The sequence below is a fragment of the Ictidomys tridecemlineatus genome, chromosome 12 (genome assembly GCF_052094955.1).
Source record: "Ictidomys tridecemlineatus isolate mIctTri1 chromosome 12, mIctTri1.hap1, whole genome shotgun sequence".
NCBI lineage: Eukaryota > Metazoa > Chordata > Mammalia > Rodentia > Sciuridae > Ictidomys > Ictidomys tridecemlineatus.
In genome coordinates, this window is record NC_135488.1 from 85,285,219 (window position 1) to 85,309,681 (window position 24,463).

At 32.7% G+C, this 24,463-nt stretch overlaps 1 protein-coding gene across 7 annotated transcripts in view; it reads left to right on the top strand.

Moving 5' to 3' along the window:
* Srbd1 (S1 RNA binding domain 1) overlaps window positions 1–24,463 on the top strand; it is a 210,421-nt gene that overhangs the window by 101,962 nt on the left and 83,996 nt on the right. For all 7 annotated transcript variants that reach the window (XM_040271009.2, XM_021725841.3, XM_040271012.2 and 4 more), the window contains one exon: window positions 16,283–16,374. In XM_040271009.2, the coding sequence (XP_040126943.1) occupies window positions 16,283–16,374 (92 nt within the window). The remainder of the gene's footprint in view (window positions 1–16,282; window positions 16,375–24,463) is intronic.

Sequence of the window (24,463 nt, forward strand, 5' to 3'; positions counted from 1 at the left end):
TCACAATACTCACAGATATCTAGATCTCTAACCTTGGTTTTCTATAACTCCATAATCCTAGGCAGTCATTCACTATGAAAACACTTGTGTTTCTATTTTTTCTTTGTATTTGTGCATCTGAAAAGCCTTTCAAAAGGAATTGCGGCCTGAATGTGATTATAGCTATCAGTAGCACCTAAACTAACTGCTGAGATGAAACTTTTCTTCTTGGACCCTACTTATTTCACATATCAATAGAAAAAGAAATCAACCCTTTCTCCTCCCATCTAAAGGGCCCAGATTTGCTCATTGGTAGCTATACTTTGGATTCAGCTAGATTCGTTAGGGACAGCATTTGATAGAATAATTTTTGACCTTTTGATTTGACAAGAACAATTCAGAAAAACAATTTAGACATGTTCCTGAGGTGATGTTTTCTCTTGCTATGATCATGATCTATGTTTCTAGTATGTGAAGTTTTGTTTCTTAACCACTAGGTAATGTTAGAAATTAATACATTCTAATTTGCTCATGATGATAGTGACTTATTCTAGGAGAAGAAGGTGCATTCTTTTTACTATCAACATAGCTCCCCAAGATTAGGGTAGTAGATGATTTGGAAGAGTAGACTGCTTATGGGGCTGGGGATATAGCTCAGTTGGTAAATATATTTTACCTTAATAACTTTCAAGGCTAAGATGAATTCAAAAGTGGCAGAAACAAGAGTCTAAATCCTATTTAAATGAGTAAACATAACCTTATATTCTAATCTTCTATCTCCCTATCTTTTTTTTGGAGGAAACCTTTTAAACCTGTTAAATACACAAGACCCAGTGTTCAATCCCTAGCACCACCACCAAAAAAAAAAAAAAAAAAAAAAGTAGACTGCTTAGTGTTGACTGGTTACATTGTTAGTTCTTTACAAACCATTATTAGTATCTTATGTATTATAGTGAAAAAAAAAAGTTTAACAGATTTGCCAGTCATGTAGTCATGTATATGTGTGAGCTAGCATGTTTTCTTTCTCAGCGTTCATCTCTTTTCTCCTCTCTTTTCCTTTCTCCCATTTAAATGTGGGGAAAAGGTTAATGTCTTTCATTATCATTGTGTAAGAATGCGTATGACTATAAATAATTTGTTTCATGAAGACTTTAAAAAATCTTTTACAATTATTTTTAATAAAATAATTTGTAAAGTACATTTAGCAATCCATTGGTTAAAATTACTCAAACATAAGAAATGCCACTAATTATTTTTAATCTAAGAAAAAAATTTCCTGAGAAATAAAGTCAACATATTATGTCATACACTTGCATCTCTTTTTTTAATATAATTTTTAATTTTTTTGGTTTTGTAGATGGACAGAATACTTTTACTTTATTTATTTTTATGTGGTGTTGCTGAGGATGGAACCCAGTGCCTCACACATGCTAGGCAAGCAATCTCTCACTGAACTACAGCCCCAGCCCCTATCTCTTTTGTTTTTTAATTTTCAAATGCATATGATTCAAAGTGCATGAACTAATGCTTTAATAGTACTTTAGAGATTATAATTTTACTTATAATTGTAATTCTTCCAACTTTGTGTTAGAAAACTTAAAATTTACAGGAAAAAATTCATTGGATGCATTTGATATAAAATATTTTAAGGACAACATAAGGTTGTTTTGAACTTATTATGGAATGGAAACTTTATACTTTCATCAAATTTAGGGAAAATAAAACAATCTTAAAAGTTCCTTTAGCAATTGCATGTAGTTACCATTTGAGATGTTTTCAGCACTGACTGAGAAATCAGGAAGTCTATGGTTTAAATTTTTCAGGATCAGTTTATGTTGTGGATTTTCTTTTCATGGGATGTTAAGTATATATTAAATGACAACTATAACTTTTCCTGTCTTTGGAAATTTCAAGAACATGGCTTTAGCTTTGTTTTAAACTATTTTTATATTAGTTCTAATTTTCAAGAATATGTACTTTTAAAATGTAGTATGAATTACATATTTGAACAACCTTCTAAATTTATTTAATATGTTGTTTTAAAAATTATATAAATATCTATTGGCCAGGTTTTAAGAATTTGGGAAAGGAATTCCGTCCCCTCCAAAAAAAGATAGGGAGATAGAAGATTAGAGTATAAGGTTATGTTTACTCATTTGTTGGCTTTATAGACTCTTGTTTCTGCCACTTTTGAATTCATCTTAGCCTTGAGAATTATTAAGGTAAAATATATTTGCACAGAAATTAAGCTTTAAAATTGTCAAGAATATTAAAGAAGATATTAAAAGAATTTGGTGGCTTGAAGAGAGAATTTTCTGAATATGGATTATTTTTTAGGTTTTAGAAAATGTTCAGTGATTTTAACAAGCATAGTTGTTTGTGCCTTGTCCCTTGGTTTAATCAAGGAGGTTATAACAAATTTCATTAGCCAAGTAATATTTAAAAGCCCTAGTTTATCTTCTTTTTGTGGCCTGGAGAACTGATGACTGTTCGTATGACTCTATAATAACATTGGAGATTATAATATAATTGTGTCTGACTTGACCTACTCCTGCTTATTTTTCACTTGAAATACATTTCAAATTGGGTTCCAATGAAAAACTTATCCATTTCTGGTGTTTGTTTATCATTTGCATGACTTTGAACAATAAAACATTCCTCACACTTTGTTTTTTCCCACACTCATTTTTTACTCTAAACCTGAGCCCACATTTTTATTTATGTTAATGAAAAACAAATTCCTCTATGTTAATGTGTAAAACATAAAAACAACTGTTTTTTGTAAGTCTAGAATCAATTATTAAGTCACCAAAGCTTATAGGAAAAAGACAGCAGACATGGAAATCATATAAAAATGACTTGTTAACAGAAATGGAAACTTGCAAACTAAATGGCAGACAAGAAATTAAGTTAATTTAGAAATTTTTATTTTATATTTAATTTTATTTAAAAGTTTATTTTCAAGCTGTAGAATATATATATGAGATTTCTCTTAGTCCTTCTATGACTGTGGTTCTGTTCTAATTGGCATTTTTGTCCTATTTGTGCTGTATATTTTAATTGGACTTAGAAGAAGATCTGATAATATGAAGATCAGAAATTACATAGTTGAAAACAGAGCTGAAGAACAATGTTTGCCACATGATTAGACAGCAACAAGACACCGAAAGTTCCATGGAGTTGTTTCAGGGTAAAAATAGGTACAAGGTATATGGCAAATAAATAAAGTTAGTGGTATGGTCCTGGGGAGTAAAAATGTTGTAGAAGGAAAAAGAAATAACTTACTTCATGATCGAGAATTAGGTCATGAATATTTTATATGCTTCTAAAGTTCTTAAATTTATACTACTTTGTTAAAAGATTACTAACTTGAATCTATGTGGAGCCCTGGTTCTTGTTTGTGCTTTACCTTATGAGGTATTAGAAGAAATCAGGTAGATTCAAAGTATCAGAATTTGGCCCAGTGATCCTTTTGTATATTCTAATAGAGTAAAACACCTAAATAATACTGAATTTCATTTTCCCATGGACATATTGTATCATTAGCCATGTACTGATCATTCACGTGAATCCTTGTTTGTTTAGTGTCTGATGTACTTGACCAGATAGATTATTTGTATGCCTCTCTAGCATCTCCAGTTTTGAGTAGCCTTAACACCATTACCATATCTGAGACTCAGGTTTGAGGGAAAGGCATCATACTAATTGTGTCAGCCTCCAGGAACAAAAATGTTAATTGACTAACTTTAACAAGCTCTTTTTAAAAAGCCTCCAAAGTGCTGTCATTATTGGGAAAATCTATGCAGAAAGAAGATTGGGAAGAAAGGTATGGGCAGAGAGACTATATCTGAGTAGAAGGAAGACTGGCCTAACAATCCAGAGAAAAGGTTTTATTTCTTGGGTCTTAGTTTTACCACTTGGTTTCAGATTATTTTGGTCTGATTATTTAACTCTTTCTCATTCTCTTATTCCCAAAATAAGAGATTACTTATTTCTGATTTTCTTATTGGGTATAAATACTAAAATGAGTTGGATTGAGTTAGTAGCACTTTTAGAAAGCTCTAAGTACAGCCATGTTTCACATAATCACATTTTGGTCAAGGATAAACTGTGTATACAGCAGTGTCCTATAGTATTATATTACTCAGTGATACTGTAGTGATAATAGTTGTGTAGGTTACAGTCTGTGTTGTTAACACATGACAGAATCACCTAATGACACATTTTTCAGAAGGTGTTCCTGTCATTAGAAACACACAACTGCACAACTGTTATGCAGGTGAAGATTCATATTATTTACTTTAGAATAACTGAAAATGACCTTGAGAAAATAATACACGCTCATAGACTAAACAAAGAATTCTGTGGCCATTGCTCTCTCTGCATAGAAGGAGCTAGTTTGACCAAATTGTTATACAGACAGGGCATGGACAGGTGCCATTATACTTCACTATTTTCCTTTTTTCTGAGAGCCTTGAATGGAATGTTTCTCTGGGCAGCAAATCCTTGGCACCACAGCTTTGTTCTCATAGTGGCATCTGGCATTGGACTGATTTAACTGAGTCTGAGGTTTGCTCTTTTCAGAATGTTCTCTTCAGGCAGCTTCTGTGTGGCTGACATAACCACATGCTTCCACTGCTTTTTCTGCCTTCTAGCACCACATGTGAAGCTAAGACATTTTGACACCTGCCATTTGGAACCTTTACTTGCTGAAAAATGTCAAGATTTCAAGACAAGATGAGGACAGATGTAACTGATCATCCTTCCCTGTCTCAGGAGTAGGCATAGGTGGTCGTTCATAGATGGATGCATTGCTGAAATGGTACAGTTCAGTTATTTTGGAGTGCCTACACTGGTTTTGTGTATTTCTTTCTTATAAGCTATGGTTTTACTGATTATTTTCTGGCTTTCACTAGAGAAATGATGAGAGTTGGGAGATGGTTCTCATTTTTACTCCTCATTTTTATGAAAACTTCACCAGGAAATTGTGGAGCTTTATAGATTTGCTTCTGTTAATGATCATACTGTATTAATGGTGCACACACTGATGACTCTCAAATCCTAAATCTTCAGGAGTAACATCTCCTATTTGAGATCCTTGCTGCTTCCTATTCTTTTTTCATCTTGTGCCATCTATGTGTTCTAAGACAAGAGGGTTGGTAAATAAAGGACAGAAGTAGTAGTAGACAAATTTGTTTGCTCCTCTTAATAACTGGTATTTAATTGATTGAGGAAGGGAGTTGAACTCTGATTTAAAAAACTGTTATTATTATTGTTAGGGTAAGATGTTCAAATGACTCTCATCTCTTTGAATTGCAAAAAACATGAGGAGGTTAGATAAGATACCCTAATAGTTATGTTATTGGAAGGCAGAACATTTTGAGAGATTATGGATCCCATATGAAATTGTATCCACTGGTATCTCTTTTTGAAAAACAACTGTTCAAGTGACTTTAAGTGGCATAGTGGAAAAGGGAGAATGGATATTGGCCAATAGGCTTGTCCCCTGTAGTATAACTTATAGAGAATAGTACAAATATAAAATCCATCTTTAGTAATTGTAAAGCAGTGGTGATGAATGACATTATCAATAAAATTCATGAAATGCAACATAAATATTTGAAAACATTTTGTAGTGCAACCCTTGTAGTTCTTTAGTAACACAGCTTTTTGCTTAGGGTTCTAGTTGACTTGAAATAAAGAAGGATGTTTGTCACACATTTAAATGGTCTTTCTTCATGTTTTAACTAGATCTGTCATTTTTAATAGCTTTTTCCTATAGACTCACAGAACATGTGTCTCAGGTTATAGTTATTGCATCATATGTGTCTTCATCTTAGGGTTTGCTTTTTTGGATATAGGTAATCATCAGTAATAGACAGTGTATTACTTTGAGTTCTTTTCTGTATATAGCCTTACCAGATTGTTGTTATTTGTGTTCTTGATGATTATTATTCTAATTGAAGTGAGATATAATCTCAGTGTAGTTTTGATTTGGCTAAAGATATTGAAAATTTTTTTCATAGAATTGTTCTTTTTAAAAGTGTCTTTAAATTTCACCTGTCCATTGATTGAATGGGTTATTTTTCAATTTTAAGTGTGGTTATTTGCTTTTTGGTTTTAAGCTTTTTTAGTTCTTTATATATTCTAGATATTAATCCTCTCTTGAAAGAATAGCTGGCAAATATTTTCTTCCTTTCTGTCAGCTGTCTCTTCATGGAAATCTGGATTTTCACAGAACATTCAGTATTGTTTCTACTTGAACCAAACATATTTTCCATTTCTTAAAGCTCATTTTATATATTTGCAAGTTATGATTCTAGACAAGATTTGAACTGTAGCCACCACCTTTGGTTTCTGCAAATTCCTTGCTTCAGTTATACAGAAACTGAGGGTAGGACCCAGAAATATGTATATAATTTTTTTAATAGCTGTCAGTAGACCTTTATTTTATTTATTTTTATATGGTGCTGAGAATCAAACCCAGTGCCTTACACATGCCAGGCAACTGCTCTACCATTGAGTCACAACCCCAGCCCAGCAAGCCCTCCAGCTGATTCTTATGCAAGCCAACACTTGAGAACTACTACTCTAAAATCAAGGAAACTTAAATGGAGATGTGGATTTGTTTTGGTAGTTTATATACATTCAGACTACCCTTTTTCTGTAAATGCAGGAAAGGTTCGAATTAAGGATTGTTCTAGTAGAGTTAAAGGAAATTACAGGGCAATGGAAATAAAAATAAACTGGTCTTTCATGTACTTGATATGTCCCCCTTCCCATTCTGAGAAGCTTTATGATTGTGGTGTTTGTGTGCCACATATGTTAGTAAATTCCTGTGTTCTTTTAGGCTAACTATTCTATGTTAGTTAACGAACATAGAATAAACAGATTGATTTGCCATAACGATAGTGGAAGTTTAGATTCTTGAAAGGAATTATTTCTCCTAAATATTTACACAGTATAATATAGAAAAGCCAGAAATGTGCAGTGATCCCCAAAAAGTAAAGATTTGAGTACAGATGAAGGAGTAAATAGAATAGCCAGCTGGACCGAGCATATCATTCTCTCTCCTTCTCTGTGTACTTTAAAACCACAATTAGAAAAGGAGTTAATCTAGTGTAGTGGTCTTACACACAGCTTGTCTTTCAGGATTCTTTTCAGCATTAGCTGTGTACAGCAAAAAGACATTCTCAAAGTGGAGGGTGTTCCAGAATAGGGCTTGGGGCTCCAACCTGAAGGCTGTTGGTGGGTATTAGATCCAGTTTGTAGATAGGGTCTTCCTTGACAAGAGAGATAATGATTTATACTGAAGCATAAGTTCCCTTGAAAGGAAAGTAGAAGTTGTTGGGGGGAGGGGTAGAACAAAGGTAAGAAAGGCAATAACAGGAGAAGTGGGAACCAAGGCATGAAAACTGATAAATGTGTGTCATTTGTAAATGGAATTAAGATTGTTAACATTGTTAACAGGGGACTGGGCGCAGTGACGCACACCCTAATCCCAGAGACAGGAGGATTTTGAGTTTAAAGCCAGCCTCTGCAAAAGCGAGGCACTAAGCAACTCAGTGAGACCCTGTCTCTGAATGCAATACAAAGTGGGAATGGGGATGTGGCTCAGTAGGCAAGTGCCCCAGAGTTCAATTCCTGGTACCAACAAAACAAAACAAAAGAAAGCAAAACAAAACAAAACAAAAAGATTGTTAACAGGGGGCTAGGGTTGTGGCTCAGTGGTAGAGTACTTACCTAGTATGTGTGAGGCACTGGATTCAATACTCAGTACCACATAAAAACAAACAAATAAATAAAATAAAAGTTATTGTGTTCATCTATTTTAAAAAAAGATTGTTAACAGTACTGTTTAGGAAAGTGTTAGATAGTGTAGTATAAACTATTGTTATTTCCCAAACTATTCTTATATACATAAAAAGAACTAAGCTATTTCTTGTTGACAAACTGTATATCTGCTTCTCTCTTTTTAGTTGTTAGTTTTTTGTTTCTCTTTTAATTGGGGGGTTTTCTTTATTGTTCTTTTAAAAAGTTTTTTGAGCCCTTATTAGAAAAATATTAGAATATTAGAATATTATATCCTTTCAGTTGGTCATTTTGATTCTGATTTCTGTCATTGGATAAGTAACAAAGGAGTAGAATACTGCATAGTAAGTTTTATTTTAACAAATCTGTGACATAGAGATCTGAAGTCCTCATATTTATTAGCAGACCAACTTCCATAGTTGCATTTAAGTGAAAACCAGCAGCAACAACAATTAAAACAGAATAGAAGGGTTAGAAGAGTGAATGAAGCCGACTTTTCCTTTTGTAAGAAAACTTTATTAATATTTACAATAATGTCTATATAGAATTATTACTAAACAAGAATAAATATATTCATAGAATAGCATTTGAACAAGAATAAACAAATACAGTTAATAGGAATAAATGTAAATTAAATACATAAAAAATTGACATTCTGGGCTGGGGTTGTGGCTCAGTGGCAAAGCGCTTGCCTCGAAAGTAGGAGGCACTGGGTTTGATCCTCAGCACTACATGAAAATAAATAAGTAAAGTAAAGGTATTGTGTCCATCTACAACTAAAAAAATTTTTTTTAAAAAATTGACACTCTAGAGTCAACTATAAGAAGGATTATACTTTTGAGTATGTTGTGGGGGAATGGCAGGTAGTTTTACATATCATGTTTTTTAGGTCAATAAAAAAGTTATTGGCCAAATAATATTCTAATTGTAAAGTTAGATCAGCTTCAACCTTTAGAATTTCTAGCCCTCTGAGTTTTTGTATCTTGTTAATGGTGAACCTGGAGCATTTTTAGTATTGCTGCAGACAACAGTTTTTTTCATAGATAGTGTCTCACTTCTTAAACGTTTATTCCTGTCTCAGAATCAGTGACATCCTTGCCCTTTGCTTAATATAATGCCACTTGTGCATTCATTCAGCCTCTGGTCTTGAGGCTCCCTTTATGGTGACGTATAGTACTTATAACAAGTTCATGTTGGTCATATATATATGAATATATATATATATATATATATATATATATATATGAAAAAAGAAAGGATTTTTCAAAAGGAGAGGAGAAGATAATGAAGGAAAGTAGGAAGGAAATAAAAGAGATGCTTAACTGTAGAAAGTAATGGAGAATGACAAATTTTCTCCTGCCATTCTTTGTCAGAAATTGCTTCTGCCTCAGTAGATGTTCTCTCTCAATCTACAGATTGGGGACAAGCTTTCTGTCTTCTTTGTCCTTTAGTTGTTTATTTTCTTTCCCCTATGATGGATTTGAAGGTACTATTGAATTTGTCATTTCTGTCATTGAATGGTCCACTGACAGCAGTAAAAGTGATTTAAATGTCGTGTTTTGACACATTGTGGTACACTGTAACAGCTCAACATCATTGTGAACATAAAATTGTGATGCTAAGTAGGAGAGATGGATTTTCTGGTAAAATACTATTTTTTTTCCTCCCCCTAATAACATAGCAGGATTGGTAGCTAGTTCTTTGAGAAACTCCAAAATCCAAACTAAAGTTCTACTCAGTAGTTGCTAGTTTGGATCTTTCCTTTTTGGCTTATTTTGTGCCTGGAAAGTATTCTTTTCATCCATTGTGGTATGGGGCACTGGAGGAAAATAACTAAAGGAATTCTGCTCTGCTCAAAGACTACTATGTGGAAAAGATGATAGATGCCCATCTGGGATTACATGCAGATCCTCTGGTAGGCTTTTCAAATTCTCTAGGCTTATTATGGATCCTCCAGGTTATAACTGTATCATTGCTCAAGTTATTCTCTTTGGAAAATATCTTTTTTCATCTTTTTAAAATTACAGTTAAAGGCTTTTTTAAAAAAATTAAAAACTGGCAATCGAAGAATTGCTTCTAACTAATGTTCCACCAGGTGGTGCTAGTGTTACATATCTAACAATAAACTGCTTTGGTGCCATTGAAATAACCCAGATTGTGTATTTTCTTTCTTTTTTTGCTTACCTTACTGTTTTCTTCACATACACTACTTTCCTGGTACACTGTTGCATCACCTCATTTCTTTTATGTTATGGATAATGATTTTATTGTGCCTTCTCGTGATCATGAGGGATAACTTGGGAGATGGATTCAGGAAGCCAAGGACTAAGTAAAACATATGGGTGTATAATATGTACTTTCTTGAAAATTTTTCATCATATATTTGTTTCTCATGTGACCTGTGTGTAAAATTTGAAAACTTATTGTTGAATTTTCTGCTTAGCTACTTTTATTTTATCATATCATAAAACTTCATTAAGATCTAGAGATCATTATAAACTATACTAAATGTTCAGAGGTTATTATTAACAAATGATACATTTACCCAGGTTAACATTAAAATTAATTTTAAAAGAAAGTTTGGCAACATTTAAAAAATATTGGCCATTGTCCAGAGCCAGATTTCTTGATTAGTTAATAACTATGCTTAAATTTCAACCTTATTACAAATAAACATTACATGGTTATTAAAGAAAATTAAAAAAATGGAAATTAAAGTAATAATTTATTTTTAAGTACAATTTATAGTACATAAACCTTTTTCTTTTTGTGAATATATTTATTTTAAAACTATCATAATTTTATAACTAGTTTTTTCTCTTAGTAATATATCTTGAATATTTTATGAAAATATTTTACAACAATAATTTTTAATAACAACATACTTTTCCATTTAATAAACTATATTGATATGCATCTTGATTTTCAGTTTCTTTTGGTCACTGCTCTGCTATGATGAATAGTGCTATTTAATTTTGTGGGGTTTTATTTCTTTTACATAAATTCTTTATAATAGTGAAGAGAGAATGTACACTTTTCTGACTTTTGCTATAATTATCAGATTACCACCCAAGAGTTCTATTTCTATAGTTAATCATGTCTACCAGTATTTGATTTTGTTTGTTTCACTATGTTCTCTTTATCAGCAGATCACCTTAGGTTTTAAAGAGACTGGATATTGTGCATTTGAGATTCCTTGGAGTGGTGATCATCATTAAACATAGGAATTTAAAATAGCTTTGATATTTTCTTAGAACTGTATTCTTTAAGCATTAAATCCTAGAGGCTCTTCTAGGAATGGTGGTTTGATTTTGACCTTTTCTCCTTTTTCTAAAATACTAACAGCTATCCTTTCATACTTAAGAACAGATTTTTAAAAAATTTATTTATTTTTATTCCAATTTATTATATATGACAGTAGAATATGTTACAATTCATATTATACATATAGAGCACAATTTTTCATATCTCTGGTTGTGTACATTCAGAACAGATTTTAATATCTGTTTGTTAATATTGTTAAAGTGCTTTCTATTACTTGTTGAAGACTAACTCATTTAGCCTCCCTCAATATGAATATTTTTATTCTGAAAACTTACAAGAACAGGTTTTAAATAAGTTATTTTTGAACTTCAGTTAGGGCTGGCATGTAGTTCAGTGGTAGAGTGCTTGCCTGGCATGCACACAGGCCATGGACTCCATCCCCAGCACAGCAAACAAAACAAAACAAAAACATTGCATTTAATGTAATAGCTATTTGGTGCATATTTTTTGTAGACAGGGAGAAAAGGAAGGTGCTACATGTTGACGGGGCTTGAGGAATTCTAGTATACTTTTATGAAGTATTAAAAACATCAACTTGTATTAGTTTAGGAAACATACTAGCAATTTTTTTATCTTACTAAGTAATTATATTTTCATTTAAGAAAATTACCTGTAAATTAAATTTTCCTCTTAACAAAAGGAAGCATATAATTTATTTTAAATCAGAAGTAATAACAAAGTTATTTTGATATTTGGGAAACAGAAGGAAGAGGAGATTCGAGATTCATACAGAGACTTTGTGTAATCTTAAGAATGAATTTGAAAACTATTAGCCCAATAGCTTTAACATCCAAGCAAGCTAGTTTTCTTTTGTGAAAAGAATCTCATCCTCCCATCTTAACTTGGTTAAAAACAAAAACAAATCAGAAAAGATTCTTTTACTATTTGAATGAATTGTCACTCTAAGAGAAGTACTCACAAATCTGATTTTAAAAGCTCTATCAATATAGTCTATCATGGTAGAAGAGACGTAAGAAATATGGAGGTATCAATTCTGAAATTTAAATGTATATATTTGAAAAAAACCAAATGATATTGGTTAATGATAAGTGTTATATAAGTTATACTGTTGAATTTTATTAAAATAACCAAATATAGCATTTTGACATAGGAGTTTGGGGAAATATTTTAAAAGAATTTAAAGGGAATTTTTCCATGTTGTAGATGTTTTACTTGCTTTTTAGATTATGAAGGTAGTTTATTTACTTAGAAAGATCCAAAGAGACCCTAAAATAGTACTTAATCAGATAACATACTTTTAAAATTATCAATTTAATTTTAGAGAATTAGCATATTAACATATGTCTGACTTCAGTATTAGCTTCTGAAACATATTTTCATATATTTAAAGCTCTAGATACCACCATTTATCTATTTAGGTGTTTATCTGAACTGGAGCAATTTGAAGGACTTTCAGAGTACTGTAATATTCTTGAAACATTAGTTCAATTACAACTTTGTCAGTTAAAGTCCCCTAAGATAATAAATTCTGCTTAGTCTTTTTTGCTTTTTGGTAAAACATGTAAAATAATCGAATTGCTAAGATTTGGAGCCTTTTTTATACTGGAGAGAAATTTCTTTTTTTAAATTGAAATACTTATTAAATCATTTAGATATATGATTTTTACACAAAGTTCACTTTTACTTTTCTCATTGTGTTAGACATAGTTGTATGTCTAACACAGTGAGAAAAAATTTCCCAATAGTTTATTGGAAAACTTCCCATTAAACAGAAGTTACATTATAAATCTAGTATGCTTTCTGCTGAATGAAAAGGTGGGGAGGGGTGCATTGAAGCTTTTGTTCTTAGCAATTTCTCCTGGAAGAAATCATCACCACTCTCAGTTTGATTTGTTTCATTTAATTCTTGCCACATATACTTCTTGGGTCCTTATATGTTTTATATTGAAGTAATCAGTGTTGAGGCTTTTCTGTTCATTTAGATTATTTAAGCTTTCTGATCTATGTTTAGTTCTGAGCTGTTTATTGGTCCCATATTATTCAATAACTAAAGCATATGAAATTTACTACATTTTGTATTGATTTAATATTAATGTTAATCTAAAATCTTTGGGTGCAGTGTGTCACATCTGTTTTGTATTCTTCTGTTTAAAAGGAGTGGCAGTGTGGTATTTGAAGGAATATTTATTATCTGAGTGTTTTTCTTTGCAACAGTTTCCCTCAGTCCATTGAGAATTATAACTTCAGGAGACAGTGAATCATCAGCAAATTCTCAGGTACCCAACAGCTAAAAGCCACAGTTAGTTAGAATTTTAATTTACCATTTAAGTTCCCTTTGTTTATATACTTGTAACTTTGGAGGATTTATAAAACATTCTTTTCTCCAAACAATAGGTTGAGCTTGTGCTTCATGGATACTCTAGTTTTTTAGAAAAGATTTGATTAGATTGATTGTTGATTTGTGTTTGAAATGGCTACTGAATATTCTTATCCTGTCGTGGTGCTTCATAATCTTTTGAGGAGGTCTTGAATTTCTTGAAGTATAATGAGCAAAAGGTGTAAGCCCTCTTTCTGGGGTGAGTTGGAGAATACATAAGTACAAATATTTTACCACAGTTTTAGTTAATCCTGCTTCTCTCTGTCTAGTGTCCAAAGGTTCCAGGTTTAGAAGTATTGAATTGAAAAATCACTTCTAGTTTACTAGTTTTACCATCATATTATTATGCCACGTAAAGAGTTTTTTTTACTTCAAGCTTTATTTAATATATTTTTTTCTTGATCATTATATAGTATAAGGCACACATAATTTAAATCTTATTTTGGTGAAAAAACAATTTCCTTTTAATTGTAAAGTTGAATTTATGAAATTATTGACATGCTTGACCTTCTATGTGCTTCAGGCTCTATCTTAAGATACTTAAAAACAACAACATCAACAAAAAAACACAACAACTCATTTTGCATCAGAGATGAAGACAATGGAAGAAAGATATGAGTTCTTATGAAGACAGTAGCTCTTTAGAAAATATATTGTATTTATTGTTTTGCATAAAAATACAGGTTCTCTTGGGCTGGGGATGTGGCTCAAGCATAATGTGCTTGCCTGGCATGTGTGGGGAGCTGGGTTCTATCCTCAGCACCACATAAAATAAAATAAAAGATGTTGTGTCCACTGAAAACTGAGAAATAAATATTTTAAAAAATTCTCTCTCTCTTTAAAAAAAGAATAAAAATAAAAAATACAGGTTCTCATTTTAACCCATTTTTGTCCAATTGTCTCAGATGTGGAACACTCGGAAAACTTAAATTGAGCCACAATTGTATATTTACCTTCTAGGTAACTTTGAAATAATATTTGAGTATTTATTTTATATTCACACAATTGAAAACTTGGGACTTAATGAGTTAATAAAAGACTGTGAAACTATTTATTAACTACTAGGTTGTTCTGGTTAAGAGCTCAAACTTGAGGATCAAGTTAGGGTCTAAATCCAGCTCAATTGCTTACCTTGGGCTTACTGGTCACTTATAAAATAGATCTAATTCATTAAATGAGATAATTTCTGTAAAGTAGTTGGTTTTATATTTTGTACAAAATATGCTCTCAGTTATCTCTTATTGTATGGTGTTAATGAGAAGAAGGGTAATTAGCCATGCTTTCCAATTGCAGTGTTCATTTTTCCTATCACAAAATTTAGGATAGTGGATTGCAAAAAGATAAGTCTTCATGTTCTCGAGAATAATCTTTTAAAGTCTTAGTGGCTTATAGTTGTCAAAATTCAATCAAGGACTGGGGATATGGCTCAAGCGGTAGCGCGCTCGCCTGGCATGTGTGCAGCCTGGGTTCGATCCTCAGCACCACATACAAAGGTGTTGTGTCTGCCGAAAACTAAAAAATAAATATTAAAAAAGTTCATTCTTTCTCTTTCTCTCTTTCTCTCTCTCTCTCTCTCTCTCCCTCCCCCCCCTCTCCCTCCCTCCCCCAAAGACAAGAAAGTAGTAAACCAACTTTTCCCCTTGTTATTTCTCAGTGTTCACTTATTACATTGGGGTAGTATATTAATAAGTTATCCACTGAATTTGTTTCATGTAATCAAAGTAAATATAGAGGAGCAGAGGAAGAGAGAGATTGTTAAGAATGGATTAAAAATTGAGCACCGACACGTATCTGCTTTTGAATCTTGACACCTACATAGTCCTGTGGTATAAAACCATAGGTCTTGTATATAATTTGGATAGATAACATTTCTTTGCACTTTATGTCATAAAGGAGAACTCTAAATTTAAAATGTTTGATGAACTGTAGAAATGCCAACCAGCATGCAAAAGTCAGCTGTATGAGAGTGTTCCAGTTATGGTTCGTGAAGTTTCTGGAGCCACAGGAGAAAGGAAAAGGATGATTTATATGATACTTTGATTAAAGAAATTATTAAATGAAATGGTGAAAGGATCAAATCCAATGAAAGGATAATTTCAAGCCCTCCTGAAAAAAAGGGTCTTTTGCTCTTTGTTTTTTATGTTGTGGTTATTATGAATAAATAACCAAATAATAACAATAGTCGTAATTACGGCAATTTGTGTGGGTGGGGATATGTCCTCGTATCTACACAGGAATAAATGTCAGCCAGCAATGAATTCTAAACACAGGAGAAACTAAGTGTATTCTGAACATTTTGAAATTTATTATCAGGGAAAAGTATTCATTGTGTTCATCTATAAACTTTCTCTTATTATCAGCAAGAGAGAAAATAACGGAATGAATTTATCCAGGATATAATAACCCCATGTGTTTTCTATGTGGAAGAAAACAAACACTGCTTAATATAACTTTGTATTGATGAAATACTAAATGCTTTGGTATCATTGAGGTATAAAGAGAGCACTTTGCCTGAGTGTGTGTGTATGTGCGTGTGTGTGTTTTATGATATGGTGATGTATATATATATACATGTATATATATATATACATATATATATATATATATGTGTGTGTGTGTGTATATGGTGTGTATGTATATATACATATACACCATACATATATATGGTGTATATGTATATATATATATACATATACACCATATATATGTATATATATATATATATATGTAGATAGGTAGATCTTCTGAGTTTTATTTGTTTATGTTCTTTGGCTAGGTAGAAAGTTTGGAAAACAATGTTGCCCCCTTTTTTTTCTTTTTTCTTTTTAGTATCACCAGTGAAGCAGGAGCATCAATCTACAGTGTTAGTCCTGAAGCTAACAAAGAGATGCCAGGGCTAGATCCTAATTTAAGAAGTGCAGGTAAGAAACTATGGTCCATCACAAAAACATGTCATTTTGATATTTGGGACTTGCATGTGTGCCAAGCTGAATATTTTCAATACCCAAGAAACTTTAAAAGATATACCACATGCCCAAGAATTGGCATAATAGAAGGAAAGTGGTTGATTTTACTAATAATTGGAATTATGGAAAAGAAGAATAATACTGTCCCATTTTTAAAGAACATTACATAGTACTCTTAGAGAATAGTAAAAAATTAACCCAAAAAGTATTTAGAAAATCAAATTCCAGAGAGTTTAATAATAAAAATAACAGAATACTTTTTATTACTATTACAAAATATAATTATAGGCTTTTGGCAATAAGTAATATTTTAACATAAAATTTTTGTAGTACAAATGCATGCATATACAGTCTTTCAGTTTACCGCTAAATATTTGTCAAGTGCTTTGTCTCTCGTGGGTTAATTATAAAGGTTGTCATTTGATAGTGTATTGCCTTAAAAAGCCTACTTTTATTTTAGTAATATTTGATTGCTTTAATTTCTGTGATGTGGAATATTTTATTTCAAGAAGTTTGAATACTTTCATACATCAAGTAGAAACAGTTGTGTCAAGCAAAATATTAGATCTGGTCAGAGCATTTTTCTGTGTAATGGAAGGATATTAGATCACTTTGTTACTAATAGGCCTTTCATTTAATTTTTTCTTTAAAGTATCACTTCAGTTTTCATTGGCTGTTCTTGAAATCTATACCTAGAGATATATTTTTGAGCAGTTTTCCATTAATCTAAAGCTAAAAAGTTCTTTTTCAAACATTCAAAAGGCCTTGTAGTTTCTCTTCAATTGTTTCTTCCATAACACAGTTCCTTGTCTAAAATTATCATCTTCTCAAACTCAAAATTCCAGTTCAACATCTTGCTTCTTCTATGAAGCTGTTTCTATCACATGTGCTTAACCTGGTCTTTGCCTCCTTACCATGTGCTTTTGGTGTTTGCCCTGTAATAACAATAGTGATGATAATGGTAGGAGGAGTAGAAATAGTAATCATAGTGAGAGTTTCTAATTCCAATCTTTCTTAAGTACTTAATATGTATAAAACATTGTGAGAAATAATTTATCAAGATTATTTTATTTTATCCTCACAGTTGCCCTATAAGACATCATTATTATTCCTACTTTACAGATGAGAAAACTAAGGCTTAAAGGGCCACATAGCCAGTAAGTGTGTATGTAATATTTGTGTACGTAATGTTTATAAAAGAATGATGTTTTCTTTATAAATAATAAAGTCCAGAACTTCCCAAGTTAGCATTGAAAAGATATCTTTTTTCTGGAAGGCAGCAGTCCTCAGTCCTTCCACTGCTTGAGGGATTGCTGTTTCTTCCTAACCCTTGTCCATGTGGCTGCACAACTGTTAAAGAATTATAGGTGGGACCAGATTACAACATTCTATCAAGACTCTATGAAAGAAGACCATAATAATAAAAAAGGGAATTACTATGTGACTTGAATTAGTTTGTGATTCTCATCCCTTCCTTGAGAATCACAAGATATATCTCAACTTGCTGCTGTGTGGCAATGATGATCTTTAATCCATATCAACTCAAAACATCTACCTGGACCCTTAGAGTCTTTAAAGTCTAGGTCTGAAGGCAAATATTCAAACAAGCTTCAAGTCTCCATTCTTGGCTTCCAAGGGCTTACTTCCTTTTTCTTTTTTGTTTTTTATTTTTGTAGTGTCGGTTTTTATACATGCTAGACTCTACCTCTGAGTTCCACCCACAGCCCCCACTTCCTTTTGAGTCCTGTTTCTCATTGGGAGTCTTCCTCTTTTGTAGTACTTTATGCCAAAAATGACTTTGTACTTTGAGACCTGAGCTACCTATGATTATGGGATTTACCTTTAAACCTTGCTGTGGTTTGGGTGTTTGTCTGCTGAAGATTCGTGTGCTAGAAACTCAGTCCTTAGTGTAGTGATGTTGACATGTGGTGGAATCTTTCTTTCTTTCTTTTTTTTTTTTTAGATGGGGGGTACTTCGGAGTGAACCCAGGCTCTTAACTGCTGAGTCCCATATCACCTCTTTTTAATTATTTTATTTAGAGACAGGGTCTTGCTGAGTTGCTTGGGGCCTCACCAAGTTCCTGAAGCCGGCTTTGAACTCTAGATCTTCCTACTTAAGCCTCCCAAGCCTCTGGGATTACAGACATGTACCACTGAGCCTGGCTCTGGTGACATCTTTAATTGGTGGGGTCTAGTTTGAGGTAATTAGCTCACTAGAGCATCATTCCTGAAATGGATTAATGCTAATCTTGTGCAGTTAGTTGTTACAAGGCCACCTCACGTGCTTTGCCCCTTCAACATGTGGCTGGTTCCCTTTCTGTTTCTCTTCCATTTTGTGACACAGCCAAGAGAGCCCTCACCAGAGGTTGAATTGATGAGGCCATACAATCTTGAATTTTTAGGCTCCCAAAATACTGTGAGTTAAATAAACCTTTTTATTTAAGACATTTCCAGTTTAAGGTATTCTGTTATAACAACAGAAAATGGGCTAATACAAATTCTTTGTAAGTTTACTTTTATATAATAGAACCTCAGCAGCCATGCAAGTGTTAGACATACATAAGAGAATGACCTTTGTATTACTACATCTCCTTGGTCAGTTTATCATCTTATTGAAAATAGAAGTTGTCTTATCAATGCTTATCTCTCCCATAATAAGTACATTGTACAGGAAAGGCCTTCAATCTGAATGGATAAACTAACAGATGATACTAAAATGTTTATTGATTTCTGACTTAAAATGGGAAATGGAATATACTTTTTATGTCTTCCGTCCCTTCTGAAATCCTATTAAAATGACAGAAACATTCTGTTTAAAGGAATAAGAAATAAGCCCTCTAGGACAAAAAGAATGATAGAAGAGAAAGCAGCAACAAAATGTTTTGAAACTAGAAGCCAGATAGATGAGTTATAAGTGACCTAGCCAGCTGGAGAAAGTTGAATTCTAAGGCAGCATTGTAGAAAACAGAAGATAATGTGATGATATGGCTTATGCAATCCCTCCTGATTCAGGAAAGTGGTATGAAGTACCTTTGGAGGTATGCTAGGAAGGCCAAGGGTGGTTCTAAAATAAGAGGATTGGTTGAAAGTCTGTTTCAAAATCAAAGAGACCAGGTTAAGCATAGAATTACAACCTGACCAGCAACTGCACTTCTAGGTATATACCCCAAAGAATAGAAAATAGGAACTAAAATGCTTGTAATGCAAATGCTGATAGCAATATTCACAGCAGTCAAAAGCTGGAAACAACTCAAATATCTTATCAGCAGATGAATGTGTTATATTCATACATTAGCATATTATTCAGCCATGAAAAAGAGTAGAGTACTGATACTTGCTGCAACTTGATGAACCTTGAAAATATTAAACCAAGTGGAGAAAGCCAGTCACAAAAGACCACATTTGTCTGATTACATTTATATGAAATGTGCAGATTAGGAGAATTTGTAAGATAGAATTTGTGGTTATCAGGCACTATAGAGAAATGGAAATGACTGCTTAAATGGGTACAAAGTTTTCTTTTGGTGTAATGATAGAAGTGGTGGTTGCATAACATTGTAAGTGTAGTGAGTAGCACTGAATTGTACACTTTTAAAAATGATTAATTATATGTTATTTAACTTTCACCTCAATAAGATAGCAACAGTTAGACCTTTCCTTCCACATAGTTAGGTTACTGTTATTTTTCTGCCTTTACTGAAGACTAGAGATTTGTTTTCTGGAGTGGTGAAACAAAGTTTCTACAGTGGTGGACACAGCTTACATACAGGAGTGGGGATGCCATAAAGAGTATTTAGAGAGGAACAAACCTTTTATGAAAATTGATAGCTTTGACCAACACAAGAGATAATACCTAAAGAAACCAAGATCAGAGATTCCATAGAGAAATGACCAGAGCACCCTGTATTGATGCCAGCGGTAACGCTTACCTTTGAAGAAAGTACTTCCAGTCAGCTTGTTCATACCCTGCCCGTTGTGGACAGTCAAGGGTCACCTAACGTATAAAGAAAACTTACTTATGACATGTCAAAATACACCAGGGGAAAAGCTACGGAGGAAGTAGAATTGATGTTGGCAGAAGAAAAATAAGGAAATGTTTAACATTCTCAGAGAAATAGAATTATTCCATTCATTTAGAGATACATCCATAAAGTAAAATTCATCTTTTCAAAAGGAAGACATTATTCTTTAAATTTTTCTTTTAAAATTCATTACAGAAAATGATGAATTCACCATCTATGAATTTTGATTAACTTATATAACCTCTACTAACTCTGTTACAATCAAGATGTATAGTGATTTTTTTAAACTACATTAACATATTTGTTAGCTTCTTATTCAACAGAGTCAAGGTGATATGTTGACATCAAAATTATTAACATTACATTTTAATAAAGTGGGTTTTCTTAATGGCACTGGGGATTGAATACTCTACCACTGAGCTACATCTCTAGCCCTTTTTTCATTTTTAATTTATTTTATTTACTTATTTTTGGGGGGCGGTACTGGGAATTGAACTCAGGACCCTCAGCCACTGAGCCACATCCCTAGCCCTATTTTGTATTTTATTTAGAGACAGGGTCTCATTGAGTTGCTTAGTGCCCCGCTTTTGCTGAGGCTGGCTTTGAACATACAATCCTCCTGCCTCATCATTTTTTATTTGAGCTAGGTTCTCACTGAATCACCCAAGCTGGCCTTCAACTTGTGATTCTCCTGCCGCAGTCTCCCAAGTATCTGGGATTGCAGGGTTGGGCCACTGTGTCCAGCCTTAATAAACTTTATAATGAAAACAATTCAAATTTGATGTTATTGAATGAAAATTTAAAAACTACATTGAGAAATTTTATGGATTTTCCTTTGTTCCTTCCTGACAAGGGGAAAGATAAAAACAAGATGAATATTGGATCTTAAAAAGAAATACCTCTATTTAATATTGTTAGATAATATAATAAGACAAAATTAAAAGTAGAGTCTTTTTTAGGCAATGATTTGATTTACTCTAGAAGCTTTAGGATTCTAGGTATTTCATAGAACTCAAGGGCCCTGGAACCGTTTTTATTTTTTGGATACAAGGCATGTAATGAAAGGGGGTGAGAGGTGTTGCTTTCAGACTACTGTATATCAGCATGCAAGTTGTACACAGTGTAACTTAGCCATATGAGAAAGGTGTTGCTAACCTTTTAGGGTGACGATCTTCACTAAATCTGGACTCACTATCCTCCTTTATGTATCTAACACATTTTTTCCTCTAATGCTTCTTAGCTCAATACCCTTATTAATAATTTTCTTTTTCACATTTAATGACAACTACCGTTTACCAAATTACTATTTATTAACAACTAAAATTTCATATGTACTTTCTGTGCTCTTTTCATTGGTCTAAGTAGTTTAACACAATTCAAGATTCTGTTTTTGTGACTTATAATAGGAGTGCTTTTATCTTTTTTAATTGTACTTTTCTTAGGTGTTTCTTTTTTTTCAAATAAACTTTAAATCCATTTAATAAATAGTTTTTAAATTCTGTAAGATATAAAGCAAAATTCTGTTAGCATCTATCCTTTTGTCCAGTTTCTGTACTTTTTTATTTCTCTCGGAGATTAAGTAGACACACACACACACACTACATATATGGTAAATGATCCTTTTGTTTTGCTTGTTTTTAATTTTAATTTACCACACTGTATATTAGATCTCCAGAACTTACTTATCTTATAACTGCATGTTTGTACCCTTTGACCAACATCTCCCCATTTTTTTTTCCATTCCCCAGTCCATTTCTTATTGGCTGTTGAGTGCATAAGATAGAGCATCATGTTTTGACTGTGTGTTGAAACCAGCCAGACTGACTGGAATCTTATTAGTTCTTACATTTTTTCAGTTCACTTGCTACTTTAGTTTTTTAGGTAGACAAATATCATCTGCAAATAAAAATAATAATAATCTAGTTTTTATACTGTATTTATATTTATATCTTCCTTTTTGTTAAAGCATATTAACTATTATTTCCTGAACAATGGTAAAAAGTAGCATTGGTATAGGAAAATATTAATCTCACTTGTGTATAAAGTAGTATTTGGATTCCATTCAGCCCACCCTTCCCATTTACCACGCCAACTCTTGGCAAACTAATCTGCCCTCTAACTATGTGCATTTGCTTGTTCTGGACTGTTCATTTGATTAGAATCATACGGTATGTGGTCTTTTATGTCTGGCTTCTTCACTTAGCATAATGTTTCCCAGGTTCATCCATGCTCTTCCTCAAAGTATATATCAACATTTCACTGTCGAGTTACCAAATGATACTCTTTTGAATGGGTAGACCACATTTTGTTTATCCATTCATCAGTTGATGGATATTTATGATGTTTTTACTTTTTTTTTGGTTATTTTAGATAATGCTTCTGTGAACATTCATTGATAAGGTCTTATGTGGACATGTTTCCATTTCTTTTGAGTATTTACCTAGGAATAAAAATTTGAGGGCATGTGATAACTGTATGTTTAACATTTCTCAGAAATCATATTGACTTACATCAGTTACTGTAGTCTCCTTATGATTCATTTGTTGCTTTTTTCCATTATTTCTACCTTTTGCTCTCCATCTCAAAATAAAGATGTTCCCTAAGATTGGGTCTACAACTTCCTTTTTTTAAAAATTCTTTTGGTAAACTAGCTTATATATTCTCTTTTCCTGAGTTATCTCTTACTTTTTCCTTGTGGGAATCTTTTGCCAAGCCTGATTATGATCCACTGGAGCTCTGCTTTATCATGTGTACTAAGTAACTCTTGCTTGGTGATCTTGTCAATTTTTCTCCAAAGCCTGAACATGTGACTGAATCTGTCTTGATTGGTGTTCATCTTTCATCCTCTTTACCCCTCCTTCCTTTTCTTCCATACTTAAGTTTTTAGACTATACAGAGTGAATAGCATCTGAGAGGGAAATACCAACTGGAGAAACATTAGGTTGTCTGTCAAGGCTGTTTATTGGAAGCACTGTAACTCCAGAGGCTCTGGACTTATGTAGCATTAACATGTCACCTAGAAGCCCCAATATTCATTCCATTACTCTGCTGCATTTAGTAATATTAGAATGCAAAAAGGAACATAGCAATTAGATGCAAACAGAATAGAAAATAGCTTAAAACCCTTTTGTATATTTCCGAAAAATTTTAACTATGAGGCTGTACCCACACTTAACAAATTATGCAATTGCTTTAACCAGTTTCTGTTTAGAGTTTCATAATGTGGGTTTTCTGGTAGGGGTAGATTTAAGGGATTTACCCATTATTGATCTTCTTTTATTGCATTTCTAGTACTTGCCTTTCTACACTTAAATATTCTGATGCCTATATTTTAACTTGGTTTATTCTTTGTTTTTTTTTTTGTTTATTCTTAAAGTATTTTGGCAATATATATACGTTTTTTGAAAATCACTCTTTTTTTTTTTTGAGAGAGAGACAATGAGAATTTTTTTTTAATATGTATTTTTTAGTTTTCGGGAGACACAACATCTTTGTTTGTATGTGGTGCTGAGGATCGAACCCAGGCCTCACGCATGCCAGGCGAGCACGCTACCGCTTGAGCCACATCCCCAGCCCTGAAAATCATTCTTACTGCATTATAGATTTAAAGCTAGGATAAATGAATGTTTGGTTTATAGAAATTCAAGTACATCACTAGTAGCACTGTATTTTCATTTTGTAATTGTAGCATTATTAGAGGAAAGCATTTCTTTTATAGCCTGCAGTGTTTACACCTAATTAACCTTTTTTTAATATTTATTTTTTAGTTGGAGTTGGACACAATACCTTTGTTTTATTTATTTATTTTTTTTAATGTGGTGCTGAGGATCAAACCCAGGGAATCACATGTGCTAGGCAAGTGATCTACCACTGAGCCACAACCCCAGCCCCCCCCCATTAACCTTTTGTGATTTTTTTTTTTTTCTTTTGATGGTGCTGGGGATTGAACTCAAAAACTTGCTTGTGCTTTACCACTGAGTAAACCCTCAACTCTGCTTTTGTGAATTTTGATTGAAAGGTAT